Source organism: Xiphias gladius, chromosome 18 (genome assembly GCF_016859285.1).
Source record: "Xiphias gladius isolate SHS-SW01 ecotype Sanya breed wild chromosome 18, ASM1685928v1, whole genome shotgun sequence".
NCBI lineage: Eukaryota > Metazoa > Chordata > Actinopteri > Istiophoriformes > Xiphiidae > Xiphias > Xiphias gladius.
Window position 1 is genome coordinate 13,464,338 of NC_053417.1, and position 21,891 is coordinate 13,486,228.

The 21,891-nt window shown below is 40.2% G+C and overlaps 1 protein-coding gene across 1 annotated transcript; it reads right to left on the bottom strand.

The window, feature by feature from the left end:
• Nucleotides 1-222: 222 nt before the first annotated feature.
• On the bottom strand, nt 223-14,793 carry ampd2b (adenosine monophosphate deaminase 2b). Its single transcript, XM_040152819.1, has 18 exons — nt 14,713-14,793; nt 9,042-9,166; nt 8,803-8,933; nt 8,627-8,695; nt 8,426-8,528; nt 8,043-8,232; nt 7,066-7,207; nt 6,829-6,918; nt 6,532-6,661; nt 6,242-6,436; nt 5,949-6,080; nt 5,668-5,831; nt 4,503-4,629; nt 4,236-4,399; nt 3,199-3,319; nt 2,811-2,984; nt 799-909; nt 223-673 (listed from the first exon to the last, which is right to left on the bottom strand). The coding sequence occupies exons 2-18, from the start codon at nt 9,069-9,071 to the stop codon at nt 458-460; spliced, it is 2,289 nt and encodes a 762-aa protein (XP_040008753.1). The 5' UTR covers nt 9,072-9,166; nt 14,713-14,793; the 3' UTR covers nt 223-457.
• Nucleotides 14,794-21,891: the final 7,098 nt, after the last annotated feature.

Below are 21,891 nucleotides of genomic sequence, written 5' to 3' on the forward strand. Positions count from 1 at the left end.
GTTAAGAGGCTTTTTACTTTGAAAAACTGTTCCCAGTTGTCTTCTAAATTCAATCAGTCAGTGTTGTATCCAGTGTATACGTTTAAGTAATGGGTCGAATGATGTCAATATTATTCGAGGCTTACTAAAAGAAATGCGGGTTTTTGTACAGAAACTGGCAAAATGTGGTCACAAACCATGAAAATATAATAATTTAAAAATAAATAGATAAAGATACATTTTGAAATCACCACAAAAAATTAAACAAAGAATGACTCAAAGAAACTACAGGAAGTAAACACCGTGGGTACACAGATTGTAGGTCCTCTCTCATATTGCCACAGTAGCACCACTCACAGTCCTATAACAAAGCTTTTCTCTTTTCACAGGTGTGATACGTTGATATGCAAATCTGTACATAGTCCTGATGTGAAAACAGGGAATGTAGTAAGAATTTTGTTTGTGTTGTGCTGCATATTCACTTCTCCCCCCTCACGGCTCCCATACACAGACTGCCCTCCTCCTCGATGGTCTCCAGCTCGTCTGTGCGGATGGCCTGCGTGATTAAATTCAACTCCTCACACATGGTCTCGTAACGGTACGCCACGCGGATGTCGGGAACGTTGGTGCGTCTGATGTCATTACTCTCCTGTCCCTCCTTGATGTAGTTCGGGCCAAGCCAGTAGCTCTTTACCTGATCCAGGAGGGGCGTCAGAGTAAAATTAAACTGTCTGCAGAACAGCAGACTGAGTAGGGAGGGATATATTTGTAGACAGTAAAACTAGATAATGTGTAATGTGCTGAAAGGATAACTGATACCTTATGAGAGAATCCGCTCATCAGCACACTGTTTCTGGCCAGCTCACACATGTCACAAGAGCTCAGCTTCCACACCTGAGCAGCAATGCTGTACTCCTCCATCAAGGGCTCCTTCACAGAGCAAAAGATGAAGATCACAGTATCACAATCAAACTTACACTGACTGTTGAAGGATTTTTAGGACAATGCAGCATTTTTAGTTAAACCTCAAGCAACCGACTTTTAATTTCACTGTAAATACCCTAAAGTTGTTTACTAATTTTAGGGGTTTTACAGTAAATTAACAGCTTAGGAAAGGTGGAGGTTTAAAGTGAATTTTGACGGGGAATGCTGTTGAGTGGGACTTTTCTAATAAGGTTCCTATAGTAGACAACATACTGTTTTTCCTGCTGTTGAACTGTTTTCATGTCTGCCAGACATTTTTGAATAACTTCTTAGTTTTAGTTGCCTTTGTGTAATTCAAAGTTAAATAAAATTCAAGATTTCTGTCCATTTTATGACAACCGTGGTTATTGTTGGTGATAGCAAGTGTGTTTTAACAATACAGGTCTCAGAGTTTCATCTGAAATTACCAGTGGAAGCAGAAATGCCACAACAATTTGTGGATCCGTTAATAGCGTACCCACAAATGTTTGAGATTTTGTCCTCCGCATCAAATCCAGTAGATGCATGCATCGTTTCCTATGAAGCCCTTGTGTGTGTACCTAACTTGAATCCCACGCAGGAAAGGCAGAGTCTGGCAGTAAAATCCAAAAGCATTATACTGTCTTGCCTTAATGTCGTTTATGTCTTTTGTAAAGCTCTTTGAATTGCCTTGTTGTTGACAGGAGCTGTACAAATAAACTTGCCGTGACGTTTCGCCTCTCATCCGAAAGGCTTCTTCAGTTCTAACCGACTAGTGTGGAGTTCCAGGTACATGTCCTCTGGTGAGATCAGCAACACTTGTGAGTCGTCGAGGTCACATAAATTGTTGACCCTCCCGGTCATCATGGGAGTCGTTGGGGTCACATGGGTCAAGGTGTAGATGGGTGTTGACACCTTGAGGGTGGTTAGGGTGACGAGTGAGTTGTTGACCTACCCTGCTATCATGTGAGTCGGTGAGGTCAAATGAGTCCTGGTGTGGATGGGTGTTCAGCTGTCTGGGGAGTGAACTTAGAACTGCATTGTAGGTGGCTGTCAGTTAGAGATGAGGAAGTCTTTTGGATGAGAGGTGAAATGTCTTCAAGAACTTCAAGCAAGTCCAGTCGCCTTTGCATAGCACTTACACAAAACCTGTTACCAAATAGCCCATTTTTATGTACAAGACTGAAAATAATGTACCCAAAATAAAAAGGTTACTGTTCTTCAACCCATTTCGTTACAGCAATAACCCTGGTCTCATTTGAAAGTTAACTCTTAAAATTTTCCAACCAAAAAAGTCAGAGTGAGTATGAGAGATACTGAACCAAAGTAACAGGCACAAACATGATGGAGATGAGGCTGGTAGTAGTACCAGTACCCTTTGTGTGGAAAACACTCTGGAACCATAGCCACTAGTCTGAAGCAATTCTGTGTCAGCAGCTATTGCAGTGTTATGAGGATCTCAGCACAGACAGAATCAGGAGATGTAGAGCTTAGAAACAATTTATAATTTGTCTGGGTTGTGTGAAGACTGAGTACGAAGGCCAAAGTGTCCCCTTGGTGGGATGCTGTATTTTGAAAGGTTAGTAATATTGAAAATGGGGTTTGATGGAATGAAAATCTTAAGGATTATTAAAGCTTAAATTTAAACTCTTGAAAACGGACCGATCTTTTTGTCTATGTAGGTCATTTTTGATTAGACCATAGCTGATAAAATACAAAAATCACTTCACATATACCCATCCCTCAGTACCATTATTATACCATTACACTTGCACCATATTTCTTATCTTTTGAATTGAAAGGAGTAACAACACATTTACAAAGAAAAAAAATCAATAACTGTAAAAGGTAGGATCTTACAAATGTTAGACTGGCTGTTGCACACTGACCTTGGTGAAGTGAAACTGCAGGGGGTCGTCTGTGGACAGAGAGACCATGAGGCCTCTAGACAGGTACTCTGGCAGAGGGTTGCGATGGTAGCTGAGGAACAGGCTGTTATTGCTGAGAGGGGACATGGCGATGCCTATCTGAGCCAGGTAGTACAGATACTGCAGCACAGGAGCCTGGAGGTACATAAAGGCATAGTGTTAGGTCTTGTAGTAGTAAACAAGCAATACACCACAGGTACATCTGAGCATTTAAGGAAGCAACATTATGACTAAAATAAAATATTTTAAAAATCCTCTTAAATTCATAATTTCCTCACACACTTTCAGGGGGATAAACTCTCCTCTGTGTGTGTGAAATGAAGCAGATGTAGTGATACTGAGGTCCCACCTTCCTGAGCAGCAGCCCATGGGAGATGTTCTCTGACAGCATGAACCCAGACACCAGGTGATGGATTGGCCCCGCCTCCCCGCAATGAGGACGTAGGACAAACGTGTGAAACCCCCGCTGCCTGGAAAGAAAGGAGGGTGGCCTCAACAGCTTTAGGGGAGGTAACACTAAATTTCAGCTTTGTGGGGGGGGGGTCTTTAAACAATCAGGCCAAGCGCGGTCTGCATTAAAGAACATCCTCTGCTGTTCCCCAGTGACTCAAATATGAAACAGAGGACAGATAAAGGGCAAAGGATGAATCCCTAAGCATAAGAGTATAAATTTTCTGGTTAGTTACCCTTTGTACTATAGTAATATTAAGCTAATTTGAATTTGAATAATGAAGTAGAGTTGGGACAATTTTTTATCAAATCCATTCAGTGAGAGTCAAAATTTAAAACAAAACTTATGAGGCTGAGTCCTATATTTGCCCCGTTAATGTAATAATGATATTCCATGTATCGCATTTCAAAATACTTACATTTAGTACATTCTCTGATTCTATAATAATTGTATTATCTTATTTTATGTATCGTATTTATTCTGGAGAAATGTGAATCCAGCTTGAAACTGGATTAAAAAAACGACATTTTAAAATGTGAAATTGCATTGCAATCGTAAGTACACTGTATGAGATGTTGAAATTGAAGTAAAACAGACATTTAAAACATTTAAAATAATAATTCCATTATTATTTGCGAATGATCTGCTGTTTTTATTGGGTATTTAACATGATTTAAAAGTGTTTTTTTGTCTGGAATAAAAGACAAAAAAAATTTATTTTGAAAATTTCAGTGTTAACAAATAATCAACAAAAATAAGGTGAACAACCATCATTGTGACAATAGCGAGTAAAAAAAAGTTAAAAAGTAACCCTAAACGACTGTGTCACTTTCTTACTGTATTTGCTGTAACACCAAAAACATACAATCAAAGACTGTTGGCTTTAACAAAAAGCAGATTATGGCAGCCAGTTGAACTGAGGTGTGGTGACATACCTGCGCAGGTTATTCAGCACAGTCATGTTTGCATACATATAGTAGAGGTAGTAGGAATAGGGCGGGTTGTCCTCCTCTGTCCAGTTGACTGGCAGCGGACTGTCCAGGTTGAAGATATGTTGCTCTGGCTTTGACTCATCATCCACACTGTCAAAACCCACAACCTGTGTGAGTGACCAAGAACAGATCCATGAAACCCTCTGAAGAGTGACTAAAATAAGTGTGGAAGATTAAATACATATAAATACACAGGAAAAGACTTTGTACATGCTGAAGGAAGAGGTGCAGCTCTGGATGGCTGCCGGGGTTGACTGTAACCTCAAACAGAGGCATGAAGATATTCTCCAGCATCTCTTGGAAGTTGCACAGTTGTTTCTTCGTGTGGTAGACGTCACTTTATAGACAGAATAAATACGTATCGAGAAATCAGATGTGGGATAATTATGGATGTACTGATGAAACGTTACATTTGTAGTGCTTATTTTACTCATGGATGCCACAGACCTGAACAAATTTCTTGTAAAGATTTAAAATCTGTAAATCTCAACAGGGGTTACTTTTATTTAAATAACAGTGGAAATATCACTGAAATTTTTTTTTTTATAAATTTCTACCAGTAAAACTTCTGCATTAAAATTTTACTTCAGTTAAAGTACACAAAAGTTATCAGCAAAAAGTATTTAACTATTACAAGTTAAAGAAGTCAGTATGTAGAATGGCCACTTGCAGATTCAGAATCAGTACATCAGTTCATTTGTACGAACAACATATACACTACATTCATGACAAAACAATGGCACCCTGCAGGCGTGAAGTACAACAAAAATGATTTAAACACAGGTAAAACATTCTTCAATAGGGCACCTATATTACATATTACTTTTGCCTTAAGGAAAAACTGGCTTAGGAAAAATTACAATAATTTTCCCTAATTATTCATTATGCTTGCATTCTTACATTCAAACTAAAAGTGAAACTCGTCTCCCCGATGGCTGCCATTACAAAGGTTGCAGACCCTCTAATTCCTAACTTAGCCTGTTACAGACTATTTTATTTTAATCTGTATTCTGATATTATGAATTATCACTGCATTAACATGCAGCATTTAAATGTAGTACCCGTTGGAGGTGGAGCCAGTTTTAACTACATCATATTCTACTGTGCAGTTTGATTAAAATAATGCATTATATTTATATTTCTTAATTTATAAACTGATCCTATGTTTTGTATTTGAAATTGAAATCTGCAACAACTAAAGCTGTCAAATGCTCTAAATGTAGGGCAGTAAAAGTATAATATTTCCTAGTGGTGTAGAAGTATGAAGTGGCATAAAATTTTGACATTCAAGTCAGTATAAGTACCTAAATATTGAACTTAAGTACAGTGCTTGAGTAAATGTATGTAGTTACTTTCCACCACTGGGGTTACTCACAAGAGACGTGGCACTTGCACAAGCCAGCGCACGTTGTTGGAGTAGACCTGATGCTTGACGGCCCACTCGGCCAGTTTGTCCCATTCATCTCTGGAGCGCCCGTAGATCGACAGCCTGAGCTCCACGTTCTGGTACTTGCTTTCCTCCAGGTCAGCCATCACCTCCTGAGAAGCAGTGACACAAACAGTCAGCAGAGGGCGCCAGGGCCCCATACAGTCATTGTGCACGCAGCCGTGGCAGTTTTAAAGGTGCAAGTGATTGTTCATGCATTCAGTGAGCACCTTAATGATGTGACCAAAGTATTTCCCCTCGATGTGATTGTCCGTTTTGATGAAGATCTCTCTCAGGATCGACTCGCCAATGGGATTGTATTTGGCATTGAACTTATCAAATCGATGGAAGGTGTTACGGTCCTGCAAAAAAAGGTGGAACACTGTGTCACATCTCTCATTTGGTGAGGCTGCTGTCTAGTTGAATCACTGTTTTGTCATTTCAACGTGGTGGTACACTTTTTAACCAGGCAGCGCTTCTGAAATGATTAGCTCTTTATTTATCCGTCATGGGCGTCACTTACTGCGTGCATGTCCAGGGTGTCCACGCTCAGGTCAAAGGCTGTCAGGTTCATGCTCTCAAACACCTCCATGAGCGTCTGACCCTTGCCTCTTTCCACGTGAACAATCTCCTTAGGATACTTCTTCATGGCCCTTTTGATAAATCGCAGAAGATGCTTCTGGTTCATACAGGATGAGGCGTGGATATGTGTGTCAACCTGCACAGACAAACAAAAATCGTATATTAGAGACTGGTTCTGGATTACAACAAATAACTGTGATTGGGCAAAGTAGAAACACCTCTCAAGTTCACCTTACGGATATTGTAAAAGTCTCGATGTGGGACTTTCTTCTGTGCTGCCAGCTCTTTCATCTCATTCAGCAGGATGTGCATCTGAAACTTGGAGCTGAGATACTGCAGACGACGGTAGCAGAAGGACTTTCTGTGGCGAGGGGAAACAAAAAACAAACAGTTTGTGCTTTCTGAGATACGGTGAAAATTAACTTCAGTATTTTGCTGACATTTTTTTGCCTTAACGAGATGGTTTGAACAGTCAAGTGTGATAATTTAAAGTTAAATCTAACATACATGGTATACACTTAAACTCACACTGGGCCGTTGATAATGAGGGCCATCATGACGTTCATATCAGCGATGTACTCCTGCAGGTCTGGATATGGCAGGTCCAGCTCTGTGCTCCTGTTAGCAACATAAAACTTAAGCAGGAGACTCTCTGCTGCCAAGAAAAAGTGTTAACTGAGTCTAAAAACAGACAAGCATCCCAGCACGTGGAGGACTACGAGATAAAGCATGCGTGGACCAAGTGATTCAACATAAGCATCTCACTTTTCCATAATGCTCCTTGTGGTGTACACATGCATGACACCATCCACCATCTTGCAGCCGTAACCCATGTCAGGGGGCATGCTGGCGGGGTCCTGGTTCTCATACGGGTGTGTTTGGGAAACAGGTGGGTGAACTGTGGCATCTGAGAGGAGACAGAACGTCGCACTGTGTCACCGCTTTGAACGAGGTGGGAGAAGCACATGCGACAACGGTCTGATTTTATCCGCCTGTGACGGTCTGTTCAGGGGTGTGTAACAGATGGATTGTGAAATCTGGGGTGTGCCCGGTTATGTCTTAATGTGAGAGTACTGCACATGACACTGGACATGACTTGTTGTCATATTAACAGCAGATTATTAATTGTTTTTGAGTAATCAGAGCTAGAATAGAGTATTTTTTATTTTAAGTTAATATGATGATAATTATTTTTGATAAATCTGTTTTATTGTGGTTTCTTTTCTATCATACAGCATCTACTGCATGTCTGTCCAACTTGGAGGAAGGATCTCTCCTCTGTTGCACTCACTGAGGTTTCATCACTTTTTTTGGGGAACGTTTTCTTAACTGAACCTCGGGCCTTTGGATAGATGGAGGGGTATGCTGTACAGATTGTAAAGCTCCTAAAGGCAAATTTGGGATTTTTCACAAGTGAATTGACTAAACTAATTAAAAAAAGCCGTAAAAAAGAAACTGTCCATAAGAGGGTTCCAGAGCAATAAAGTGATGTCTTCAAATTGCTTGTTTTGTCGGACAAACACACCAAAACCCAAACATATTCAATTTACAAAGATAGAAAATAAAGGGAAGCAGCAAATCCTGAAATTAATTATTAATCAATTAATCATTTATCATAAAGGTTGACAAATCATTCAGGACGAATCAGGACCTCTTATTTGTTGGTTATACATACATGTTTTTGAGTGTACAGTACCTGAGGATATTAGTGTGGTGGTGTAGGTGTGTACATGCGTATATACCTGCATTGACTGTGGTCTCTGGGATCTCCTCCTCATAAATATCCAAGTCGAGGGGTCTCTCGCTCAGCTCCTGCAGGTAACGAGCGGTGGTCCTGCAGAAGCTCTGGAGCGACAGACCCATGTACTTCTGTCTAATGAACAGAGCCTTCACCACACATTTGGCGGCATCCAGCAGATCTGTGAAGGGAACCTTGATGGAGGAACAATTGAATGAAAAGCAATGAAGATAGAAGCAAAGTAAGGAAAAACAGCAGAAGGTGTCTTTTTTGAGAGAGAAGGAGTTATTTAACTATGAGAAACACCACAAAAGAGATTCTGCACCAAATACTTCCATTTGCTTTTCTAATTCCTCCTCTGTTACTGCAGGGACCAATCTGACTTACCCCACATTTCTCCTCTCCAGAAATAGTGACTCTCTGGTATTCTCTCTCGGGGACCAGCTCTCTCTCCTGCAGGTCAGGAGCTTGGCTCTGCTCCTTCATATATCTAATGATGGATCAATGAATAAATAACTTTTCTACTGTCTGTTCTGGTAGTTTAAGATAATTAGGTGTCGGTTGACTGTAGCCAGGGGAAACACTCACTCGAGATCAGTGGCACTGTCAGTCTTCATGAACTCCTGTTTGGCTCGCAGGAGGATGTCAGGCTCAAACCTGAGGACAGGGTTCACTTTAGGATCAACAGAGCTGAGTCTGACTGCAAACACAGTCACACGCGTTTGTGTATCAACCACCTACCTCCTTGCTTTTCTCTCACTTACTTGACATCCTGGCTGATCTGCCGCTCAAGGCGATGACGTCTCTCCTCCAGCTGTTCGATGGGGCTATCCTCGGGAAATTCGTAGGGGGCGCTGCGCATCTCACTCTCTGCCAGGCTGCGGGAGAACAGCTCCTTCTCACAGACACACATACAGTATACAACATTATGAAAGCCAAAGTAAGACTAAAGTAAATGTTACTTTATTAGGTTAATAACTGAGCAGAATAGCTGAGTACTGACTTCAGCAATCTCCTTGTACTTCCCATCCATGGATGTACGCAGGTCAATGGATTGTTTCAAGGCCACAGGGATCCCAGGCAAGGAATGCTGGGAAGTGAGGAGGTGGCGGGCACCACGGAGATCAACTGGAGATAAAGAGTGGGAGAAAGAGGGAAAGAAATCATCAGATGAGCAAGAAAATTGTGCATTTTAGTGAGTATCGAAGAATAATCCAAGCTTTGTTTTGAGACGTAAAAAAATTAAGAACAGCACATTTAGGCCTCAGTAATGACACAAGTCCGACAAGTAACTCCTCATGTCAGTCACTCTAAAGACACACAGAGCAACTAATTTCAGCTTGGAACGACGATAAATCAGTTTTGCTTGCAATGCTGTGTCCTATTAACTGTCAATGAGCTTAGCAAGCTTGATAAAAAAAAATAGCAACTGTCTCCTCCTTTTACCCAGCGTGGGAAAAGCGGTCTAGACATAAACATGAATGGGATAAAATAGCTCAATCAGCCTGATGAGCATATTTTTTTTACTTCAGGGTTTTTCATTTCTTGAACATACAGTATAACTAATTCACACGGACCAAAACAGTCTGCAGAAGCTCGTTGTTCCTCCGTCAGTGGGCCTGTACACCACAGTGGAGGTCTGTGCTAAGCATCTGTTTGTGCCTCGAGACACAATGGACCATTCAGGTGGAGAGCCCATCAGCACATCCTTCGGCTAATACCCTCCATTGTTGCCATTGCAAGACTTTAGTTTTATACAAACCCAGTTGTCACGGAAAGGCGAGGAGGGAAAACGAAGGGGGGTGGTCCTTGAAAATAAGACTTCTTGGGAGAAGCACGGCTGTGAGTGGATGCTGGGACAGGAGGTTGTTAAGAACGATGGGGAAAACAGAGAGGTTAAGCATTCGTCAGTGAGAGACAGAAACAGTGAGGAGATACAATTTCTTCACTGGTGTGTATATATAGTAGTCTGTCTGCAATGATATTAATCTTTCCCTAACTATACACCTGCCACTGAATTATTCATTATCCTGCTAAATATTTCATCTTGTGTGTGCTAGAGTGTCAGTGGGCCTCATGTCTGTCAGTATTTATAGACCATACGCACAAAGTCAAAGAGGGTATACTGTATGATACCTGCAGTCTGACAATGAAAGTGTAAGGTCTTTGTATTTAGCCCCGTCTGAATTAAAAGTCTGATTTATTTAACACAGCATGTCTGAGTCTGTCTGCTCTGTGGGGACAGCAAAGGAGACCAGAGAGGCCAGTTAACTGGGCCGATTAGGACTCGAAAAAAAACTTCATTAAAAGGTATAAAACCACTTAGCTACAGAATGGTAGCTATAAAAAAAAAAGGAGGAGATGGTGTAATCACTGGCCAAACCACAACTCACCCCATTTTTATCACCTTCTACATAACACTGCCCAATCAACACATCCCACTCAACACACAGGACAAGTTTGCCTGCACCACAAGGCAGCAGCGTCAAAACATACACAAGTATGTCAGACTAGAATTATTTAGTGAACGTGAGGGAAACAAACTTCTTCAGTGGATGAATGTTACACTGGCTCATGCTTTGACCTTTTCAGGGCTGAATAGTCGAGCTTCAACATTAAACTTTGAGTCTAAGTAAGTTAAACTCAACTGTCGAGTATATGCCTATGACATAAAAACCAGACGTGGAGTCTACAGCCATGCTAGCAGCTCTGTGAGGCTGAACGAAGGCACAGCAGTGCTTTGAGCAAAGTAACGTCAGCATGCTAACAGCCTCACAATGACAATGCTAAGAGGTATAATGTTTACCATGTTGACCATCTTAGTTTAGTGTGTTAGCATGCTACACTGCGCTAATTAGCGCATGGGTCTGATGGGAATATCATTAGTTTTGCAGGCATTTGGTGGTAAACCAAGGTACTGTCATTATTTTTTTGAGTATTTTGAGCTGTTGTTGGTGCTAGAGGAAATGTCAGGGGATCACCAAACTGATTACAATTGCTGCTAGCATGGTTACAAACAAAACAAAATGATAAAACAGAGCTTCAGGTCTTTTTAAAATACACCCTGGGTGTAAGTTTAATGCAATGAGAAAAAGAGTTGCGTAATTTAAAATCCTTATTGAAAATTGTCCTCTGTTAGTGGAGAAGGAAAATTGTATGGTCAGTTTAGAGAGTAAGCACAGATTAAGACTGTTTTCTCCATTTACTAACATAATACAGTAAATGTTTTCTGCCCAATTCAAGTTCATCAATGATGATTCCACAAGGTTTAGTAGCTGAGACTTGAGGCATTTCATTATTCACAACTGAGATCTTTTCACAAGTTTGCCACGTGTTTTTGTCAAGTTGCATTTTTCAATATTTATTGATAATTGGTTTAATTCTAACCATTCAAAAGCTGATAAATCAAGGTTACAGAAGCCTCGTTGACCAATGAGTTGAAATTAGAGCTGAAAACGATTAGTTTATTATTTCCATGGTACAAGCTACTCAGTTGGGAGGATTTGCTGCTTTTTCTGTATAATTTCATTGTCATTTGAGTGTTTTGTGATTTTGTACTGCTGGTCAAGACAAAATAAGACATCTGAAGAATCTCGGGCATTATGAAGATGTAATAGCCATTTTTTACTTTTTTCCCTACACTTTATAGATGAATAATTAATCGATTAAATGAGAAAATGACCTGCAGACTGATTACTAACGAAAGTAATCGTTTGTTGCTGCTCTAGTCAAAATTTTTATGTGAGGAACCAATATTGTGTTGTCTCCAAACATTATGAAAGAAAGTCTACTGGACACATTTGGAGAGTCATTTCTACAATTAAGAAATAATACCAGTGAAGTAATACTATTGTAAGTAACTTCCCTCTATCCAAAGCAAGACTTGGTCAGTAAAGTAAGACCACACGCTGTGATGCTAAACTGTCCTCCAGTTTCAGTTAAGTCCACAAAGTCAAGCCAAAGGTTGGCACTCCTCTAGTGATTGGAAGTGGCGCGTCTGTCTAATGTAATGACCAGCTAAAATGTCATCTTTGCTGTCGGTTTGGGGCATATCAATTTGTCGTGATAACAGTGGACACTGGTGTGGAGGGCAAGAGGCGACCAGCAGAAAAGATCATGCTGGGCCACAGTAAAGCGGAGCCTAGCCAAGGCCACCGGACCTGAAGCTAATCCCCTAATGGCTGCTATATTTGGGTCGGTAGCATCTATGGTTATGTAACAACCCATCCCCCCCACAGTTGGAGAGCAAACCACTCAGAAATTAAATGTCAGCCATATTTCACTGGAATATATTCTACATAATCTAGTCGGCCGAAGCTTTTATTGATCTAACAGAAACAGGAGGTAAACAGCATGAGAGCTTGATACAACATGGGTAAAAAAGATTTTAAAGTCTCCACACACTACCAGATGTCTACTACAAAAACATGTTGAATCAAAGGCAATGCAACACACAATCTTGCACAGTTCAGCGTTCCATATTGCTGCTGAGGCTCAAAACAAGGTCAAAAGTATCAGGTTGCCGCAGGACTTCCACTGCATGCATATTTCAGCAGCAATAGAGTATGGAGAGTCCTAACTCCAGGCTAACTCAAATCGGACGATGCAGTGTAAAAGGTCCTCAGGGATGAGATGACAAGTGGAAAGTCACCCGAAGCCCACAAGCCAGAGGGGGGAAAGAGCCCAGGGGTCAAGACACATCCTGTGGAACTTCATCTATAGTACTGCTCATTATTTTTCTCGCCTTTCTCAGAAAACTTGTTAAAACTTCTCAGTGGCATCCACAAGTTCCTGTTCACACGGAATACAATTTCACAATATATACCCAAGAATCTCAGTGATTATACTTAAATATCCAAAGATTCCCTCTCTTTTATCCCCTTCTCCCTCCTCTCTCTGTTTCTACCACCAGGCAGGCCATGCATCATCAGCCACTGTCTACCTGCCACCATTGACTATGCGGATTTGGTATTCATCCTGCAACAACTGCCAATTACTCAGCCTCTGTGGCAAATGTCTCAGAGTACAAGTCATATGTACTCATGGCTGACGTGTCAGTGGTGCTGAGAAAGCAGGATTACTGGGGAACGACATTTAGAAACAATGCAGTACTTGAGGTTTTGATATGGTTTTGTTAAGGTTGGGTATCATGACAGTTTTCGATATGCTTCCCTAGTTTCAGTACTAATACCAAAATGATACTTGTTTCGATACCTTACTTTAAGGAATATAAATGTTTATAAACCCTTTTTAAAAAAAAAAGTAAACAAAAGTAGCCAAGTGTTAAATGTTGTCTAAGTACAAGCAGCTGTAAAAGAATTTTGAATAAACAAAACAGTATAAAACTGGCCATATCATGGCCACAAAATTGTGAATCTACTCCGGCATTCAATGCCAGCTTTCAGTACATGAGACTTTTCAATACTCTGTGCTCTGGATACAGTTCGGCCAATAGCAAAAAGCTATCAAGGCTGAATATCCAGCCCCGGTTCCTAGTGTCAGAATATTTTGATCGAAGCAGTTTGGCCTCCATAACTTAGAGATCTATAAAATCATAAACATAAAATTTAAAATATCGACATAACTGAACCGATACAAAATGTCAGTTCTCATATCATCTGGTCTTTCACAGGAAAATGTTGCAGTGACACGATTCAGCATAGCTAAAATGAAATCTAGCTGCTCATGATCATGCAGAGAATCTCTTGTCCAGAAGAGAAACGCACATGGATAGAAGAGAGAACGAAGCAGGAGCTAACTCTGGATCTTCTCTGCTTCTGTAAAGGATGTTTCCTCCTCCAGCGCCTCTCACTGGCTCTGCATCAAACAGCCGACGTCTCTCGAGATGTGTAATCAAAGTCTTTGGTGTAGTCTCTGCAGCTTCATGAACTGCATGTCTGCAGGCCATTGTTGGTCTTCTAGTAGAAACTTCCTTCCTGTGTTTCCTTTACTGCTCTCAGTTTTGTCACATGAGCCATAAAGAAAAGAAATACTAAAAATATAAAGGTAGAATACCCACTAGCCTTGAAAACATCCATTTTGATGAGATCTCAGCGTTGCAGGTGTAGTCAGCACAATTTTTATCGATCTGCTCTGCCTCTTTATGCACAGTTGCACCTTTACACCATCCGCAAAAGACACAAGAAAGCTAGTTTGTGGGGCAATCAATAGACACACATTCTCCTCAGCACAGTAAAGACAGCACTGCTCAGGGCTATTACACAAAGCCGTCAAGGGACAGGCAGAGGAGAGTTGCAGTGAGTGTGAAAGAGGGAAAGGAAAAAAGGGGGGAGGGTTAGGGGGCGAGAGGGGAGAGGGTTATTTGTGCTTTTTGCATGGGATGAGGGTAGTGGAGCGTACCTGCCTCCTCAGAGCCTGAGTTAACCGGCAGCTAGCAGGGCCGAGGGAGGAGAGAGAGACAGAGAGAGGGAGAGAGAGGCTGTTCTGGCAGGGAGATGGAGCATGCCAAAAAGCAAATGGCCTAGGATGGCGTCCTCTCAAGACGGGTTAAACATGATGGGAGGGAGAGATGGAGAGAAACAAGAAAGAAACACTCCAAACACCCAGTCAAATGACAATACTGGCAAACACACACTCACGCTTTCACATAGACACACTCACAGAGCTACACAGTCATCTTCTCTATTCCCTTAATCTGTCCCTGTCATACATACAAAGAGATGGTCCAGCAGATCCATGAACTCCCCCTCACATCCCAGTGAGTGACCCCCCTCTGCTCTGTCTGCTCCTGGTTCAGGCCAGCTGTCGCTGCACTAGCCTCCTCTGGAGCTGATCCTCCTCATTTAAATGCCTCTGACATCCATCTGGAATGTACCACAGAAGGGAGAGGAGGCGGGGGGGTGGACGACGACGTACATCACCAGCGGATGTGGTTCCTCCTGCTGAGAGTTTCTCTAACGGCACCCCTCTCCTGACTATGTTATGATCAGTGCTGTGTTTTGCTGAGGGGACCATGTGTTCAGGATGTTTGTGTCATCTGAGTGTATGTGTATGAATAAAATGGTGCCGTCTCAGCGGTCAGGTTTTGAGATGTCATGGTCTTTTCTTCGCCGGCTGAATAGCGGCCGTCCGAGAGAGATGACTGTTTAATAAATGAGACCTTGCCTCCATCTCCTCTCACATGAGTGAAATTAAAGGGCCAGCATGTTGTCCCCATTATAGATGCAGCAGCAATTTCTGGAACATGATTTCATGTGCAATAAACACAGAACTGTGTGTATGCTGAATGAAATAACGCATCAATCACTCAGTGAACTGATGCAATTTCATGACACAGAATAATAAATGTTTGTGAAATGCTTCACTCTATCTGCAGTGTGCAAGTTTCTCTGCCGTCGTATCTCTCTTCTTATTATCCTTCTGCAGTGAATGTAAATTTGCTCTAGATGATTGCATGCACCGACTGCAAAAAATGTGCTGGAAAATGTGAAGGATTCCATATCTCGGTTCACTGGTTATAGAGAGATTTTACTGGGCGGAATTTCTGTTCTATTTGGATTTGGAGAAGAACATCCAGTCATGGCAGACTGAAAATGAGACATTTATCATTTATTACCAAACAAGGCTTCTGACCTTTAATTCAGTCAATATAGAGTAAATTAAAAAAAAAAAAAAAAAAGCCAATGACTGAGTGTCTAAATGAGCTTTTCAGAAAGTGTTGTAAGTCTTATAGACAAAACACAAGGCTGATCTGTTGTTAGCTAAGATTTATTTCCATTCATTGGCAACAAAGGAGTAAAAGACGTTTTTCAGCTCAATCAACATGAGTTTTTATGAAGTGTTTGCGCTGCTTTTCTTATCTTGTCTTGCTCAATACTCTCTAGAGTTCAACTCAAATTGTCTTAATTTAGAACTCAAAACTGAATGAAACAACTTTTCATAACCCTGCAACAGAATCTTATTTAGGAACGTGAGCTTTGCGCTGTTTTCTTACACCTTTCTTAATAAGACAATAAGAAAATGTTCTATATTTTTGCTACTGTCAACAAATCTCATGTGAAAGAACAAAACAACAATGTGTCAGTCTGTCTCTCAGTACTTTCTGACATCCTTATCCTGTTTGTGGTTCTTAGCCCTTTGGTTCCTACTGAGGATGCAAATCTCTAAAAGTGTGTCACAAATACATTTTTTTCATTTTTAAGATTAATAAATGATTTCCTAAAACAGCTGGGAACTGTAGATTTGAGCAAAACAGGAGTAAATAGTGTATCTGTTTAGACTATTTCCAGGCATGGATTCGGTGATCCTGTGAGTATTTACAGCAGCAGGATGGTGTGTGTAGGACTGAATAAACTACAATTCCCATGTTCATCTTCATGAAAAAACATGTCACCCAGTGCAATGGCCTCATTCATTGATGTGTTTTTGGCAATACTTGTTAGTAACAGTAAACTTGACGATAAAAAAAATATGGTCTGCTAGCATTTTTTTCCTGCTGTTTTATTCAACTCTTTGCTTGAGAACTTCAAATTGTACTTTGTGTCTAAAAGACCAGTACATGTCCAGATCTACTTGTAATGTGATTCTGCATCTTGTCACATTTATATCAGGATTTGGCTGCCCAGACAATAGTTGTTGGTAGGATGAAATTTTTTGTTGGTTTTGGTCTTTTCATTGGATTTTTTTGACAAAAAGAAAAATATAGATTATTGTCTTCCTTATCCTTTAAACAGTTGTTTCTGAAGCTGTCCATTATCCATTATCACAACAAGAATAATCAGCATCCTTTTATTTCAAGACCCTGATCATCCGATAAAAACTCCCATACAACTCCAAACAATATGCACAAAATTTTATATCTACACACCTGTACAGATATACAGTGAAATTGTAAACCAACAGCTGAAATCATCCTGATAGTTACAACTTCATATGCTTCAAATGAAACATATTTTCCTCATCTTTTCACGCTCATGGAGAGATGTGCTCTTAAACTGGACTGCTCCGGTTTCAAAAAGTACCGTTGAGAAGCTGGACGGAAAAACCCAGAGCATTACAGAGAGTCAAATGCGATTTGACTACAAGCAAATTATCACTCTGCTTCTCAAGGTTAAATTGTTGTGTTTTTTTCAGGGCACTCAAAGCCAAAATTGCTTTCAAGAGGTGTAATCAAATTGTTCTGGCCCCAAGAGGAACAGAGTGGAGCACAAACAAGATTGTTGCTCATTGATTCATCAGTGTGGCTGCATTTATTCAGACCAGGCTCCCTCTGATGGTCAAACGCTGCATCACACACAAATCAATACGAGATCATCATGATGGGAGGCATTCAATCAAGGACCAGATCAAGCTCTCGACGTGGCAAAAGCATTATTCTACACAACCTAAATTCATTTATATAAAATAAAAGCAGAGCCTTTACCTTAGTAAAAGTAGCAATACCCAAGATCAAAGCTACTCCATTACCAGTAAAAGTCCTGCTTTCCTAGTTTTCTTTAAGTAAAAGTGCAGAAGTATAAGCAGAAAAATATAGTTAAGTATCAAAAGTAAATGCACTCATTATGCAGAATGGTCCATTTAAAATGTTTATATCATTAATATATTTAATTACTGGATTATTATTCTTGATACATTGAATTTTATTTATATAGCGCCAAATCATAACATACATTATCTCAAGGCACTTGGCATTAATAGAGAGAAACCCAACAGTTCCCCCTTGTCGACAGTGGAGAGGAAAAACCCCTTTTAACAGGAAGAAACCTCCGACTGAACTGGACTCAGGTTGGGCAGCCGGTTGGGGTTGAGAGGAGAGAAATGGGGGAGAGAGGCGCAAAAAGGGGGGAGAGAAGAGAGAGAAACCAGGAACAGCTTTATTAGTTTTCTGTTAATCAATGGACTGATTCATTGACTAATCATTGCTGCTCTCAAAAATTTAATCTGTAAATTAGTTAGTAACTATGGCTGTCACATAAATGTACAATACATTCTTCTCAAGTGTGGTGGAGCAGAAGGAGAAAGTATCAAAGAAGAACTCAAGTAAAGTACCTCAAAACTGTTCTTAGGTTCAGTACTTGAGTAAATGTGAACTTAGTTACCCAGTTTCCACCACCGAACAAAATGAAAAATAAATGAAAAAACAAACATAGAGTTACACACAGAAAACCCAATACCACTGCAGCAAATGACAGACAGGAAGACAGGGAGTCATATCCTGAACTCTAAGGAACAGTGTGAAGATGCCAGTCCATAGCAGCACAAGCAACGCAAGTGAAAAAAAGAAACAGTAGGGGACTGCCAGAAACTCAGTCAGTTACAACAGAGCTCACAAGTTATAAAACCAGGTCCTCAGATAATAGTTTTGTGAATTCCTTTTGCTCTGTTCCTTCTTAGCAAGCATTTCACTGAGTCAGTTCCTGAAGCATGAGGAGGATGGCGACTTCCAGCTCAGTAATATTTATTTCTTAGGTGCAACTATGCCCACCACGAGAGCCTGCCGTTGATGAGAGGGACGAGTCCTTCACAGTCAGAGTCACTGACTAAAGCTCCTGACCGGTATCTGCACTGCACTGCTGCCACATGGTTGGCTGATTGGATAATTGCATGAATAAGCAGGTGTAATGTGACTAAGCAGGCCTATTCCTGTGCCTTCTTTGATATTTGCTTTAATCTAAGAATTTGAGTCCCCCATTTAGCTGTATATAAACATTTAATACATCATTATAATGTGGTTGTACGCAGATATAAGTGTTTAATAATGTAATTGTCTAAACCTATAAATCCTCCTGTAGGCACTCATAAGTAGAGGCAGGAATATAAACAGATAATGAATAATAATATTAGTAAAATACAGCTGTAATAATATAAAATATGTCTTATATTGGAGAATTTATAATGGACAAAGGAGAACTTATAATGGTAAATTCATAAACACTTCAAAATGTCCTTATATCTGCTTACAACTAAATCATAGTGAGTTATTATACACTGTACCTTTCAAACAAGACTCTGGCTCTCCACAGGTCGATGTGTTGCAAACAACAGCCGGCATCAGGTGTCTCCATAGTTTATCTACTGCATCACCACACTATTAAGTATGTGGAACAATACAACAAAGAGGTGGTCCCACCCAGGGCACAAGTCCATGAGACCTCTAACAAGCCAGATGTTCACAGGAGGAACAGAGATACAGACATACTGTAGATGCACTTGGGTAATCAGATGAGGGTGTGTTTGGGTTGGAGTCACTCATTACTTACAATCCGAGCTATTGCCTGCACAGAATGTGTTTCAGTGGGGAGTGACAGGGCTTAACATTTAACCTACAAGGTCTCTCTCCTGTCATCAGTGTATTTGTTCATGGCACAGACCCTGATATTTCTGTGGACACGTAATGACGGCGAGGTACAACACAACCGAAGGAGGAGTGAACAAGATGTGGGCGAAGTACACTGTGTTCAGAGGTCCATCATCAACCCACCATGGTGTATGAATGGCCATTCTGAATTAGCAAAAAGTCGGATTATAATAAATCATAGTGTTATAATAATATGTTTTATGTTTAGGTGATAATGCTTTCCTGCAGAGGTGGAAGGTAAATTGAGTATTTTTACACCTCTACTCCACATTTCAGAGGACAATATTGTGCTTTATTTGTCCCTAGTCATGTTGTAGATTAAGAATTGTCATACAAAACATATGATCAGATGATAGAATATGAAGCATTGCTATACGTCACATTGCTATAGCCAAGGGTAAAAGAATTAAATATCTGTACCACGATTAAAATGCTACTTACACATGAATGTATCGGTAATTATGATCTAATAATATAATACAGTGCATAATAATATGAAAAAGACAGGAGCCGTTCTGCTGCATAATTAGTACATTTACTTTTGATACTTACAGTATTTTTTTTTCAGATAGTACTTTTGTATTTTTATTGAAGACTTTTAATATGTGATTTTTACTAGTAATGGAGTATTTTTACACCGTGTTATTGCTACATTTACTTAAGTAAAAGATCGAAACACTTCTTCCACCACACCAAATGCTCAAGTTTAAAAGAACAAGATATATTTTTAAAAATGTATTTATTTTACTCTCGTAAAATACATTTTTGTCATGTATTTTATGTGCTCTTTCATTGTTATTATCTGTTTTAATTCTGTAAAGCAATTTGCAAATTTGTTTTAAAATTATTATCATTGCATTTCCAGGGAGAGTGTGTGTTTTTGCATTCACTTAATATAATAATTCCTGTTTATGTCGCTCACAGTACAACGCTTTCATGTAAGCAAACATCTACTGCCACATGAAGTTCCTCTAATTTGAGCTTATTTGAGTGGGTCAGCGGGTGCAAAACAGCACAAGGCACGAAACAGGCTAAACGGTGAGGGGGTGGCACTCTAATCTCAGAACTACCTTTTGCACAGTCAGAGAAGTGATTCACCCACTGCTGTTCTCTGCTGCGTTCACTCCACACTCCCTGCAATAATGTGCTAAATATGGACAATGCCATTCCTCAGCTCTTCACACAATAACTGCACAAGAAAGCAAAAGACTGTCTGATAGACATGGAACAGTATATTATGTGTATATGGGGTCAATAACCTTTACAGAAAGCTAGGCTGTGAATGATTCAAACTCATTTAGTGCTGATTAGATACTTTTGCAGCCTTCCACATCTATTCTACTCTGCTGTGCTTATTGATCGGCAGAGAATTTATTAGATTAGATCGAAAATTTGGGATTCTTATTGAAACAATCTAATAAGCCAAAGCTCCTCCAGCATGCTAAGTGTCAATTGAGACAATCATTAAGCAGACTGGTGAAATGAAAGTGTCAGACAATCTATAATTTATGATCCAGTTATGAGCAGCTGCAGCAGAAACACGGATAGCAAGCGCTTTATTAAAGTTGCATTAAGCATTTAAAGACATGACACGAGCAATTATTCAAATAGCCAATGATTCAATCATTCAATAGCCCAAATTATCATGTATCTGCAGCCTGTTTTAACTGCACGTATGAATGTTTACACAGACCGTACTGTACAATCGGCCTAAACTAGATGAGTAACTCGACGAGTACCCTGAAAAAACAAAAGAAGATGAGTCACCTCTGTGATTACTCGGATGGTTCCCTCGATGCTTTGACAAGATAAAATGTGAACATTATCTTAATTTGCTTCTGCAGACTTTCTAAATCCAATTCTGGAGGCATCGGAACAGGATCTGTGCATAGTGTGCTCTTCCTTTACAACTACAAATAAATAAATAAATAAATAAATTTAAAAAAAAATCTGCCTGCCGAATATAAAAGTCTAGCTGTGTATTAATCCCAGTCCTAGCCAGCAATTATAAGAGTCATTGTCAGGCAACGAGCTGTAAATGAGGGTAATCACAGAGAACATCTTGACGGGAGGCAGGGGGTTGGTGAGTCACTCAGACTTTCAGCCGCTGTAGCTATTGTTGGGGTGAAAAATCACTCTCGGACTATCTTGGCAGTCACTGTAACGTCGCAGTATTTCACTGTTGTGTCGCGGGTGACGTGACCTCGGCGTGGGAGATTTTTAAAGACACGGTATATTTGAAACACAATGTTGTGCAGGCATTATGTAATTCTAGCATTTTATAAATCCACCAATAGGGGGAGATTATGTCATCTGCTTCCAATGCAAATAAAGTAACTTCAAGATGTCAAGAATCCAGCGTCATGCTCTTGACAAAAGTATGGCGGTCTTTCTCACTCAGCCTTGTTTCAGAATATTAGTATTCTTGTCTGGAACATCTCGTTGGAGAGAATGTGCAGGAGAACAATTGAAATGATCTCACCACATTTGCCACATTCGTGTCTTTTGTCGCTAAACAAGACAGATATAAGTAAGT

Excerpts from the sequence above, each read along its gene's own strand:
- ampd2b (XM_040152819.1), bottom strand. The coding sequence starts at position 9,071 with ATGGATGGGAAGTACAAGGAGATTGCTGAA. Across the intron at positions 5,832-5,948 it reads ACTTTGGTCACATCATTAAG|GAGGTGATGGCTGACCTGGA; the intron begins GTGCTCACTGAA and ends ACTGCTTCTCAG. Across the intron at positions 4,400-4,502 it reads TGCACCTCTTCCTTCAGCAT|GTTGTGGGTTTTGACAGTGT; the intron begins GTACAAAGTCTT and ends TCACTCACACAG.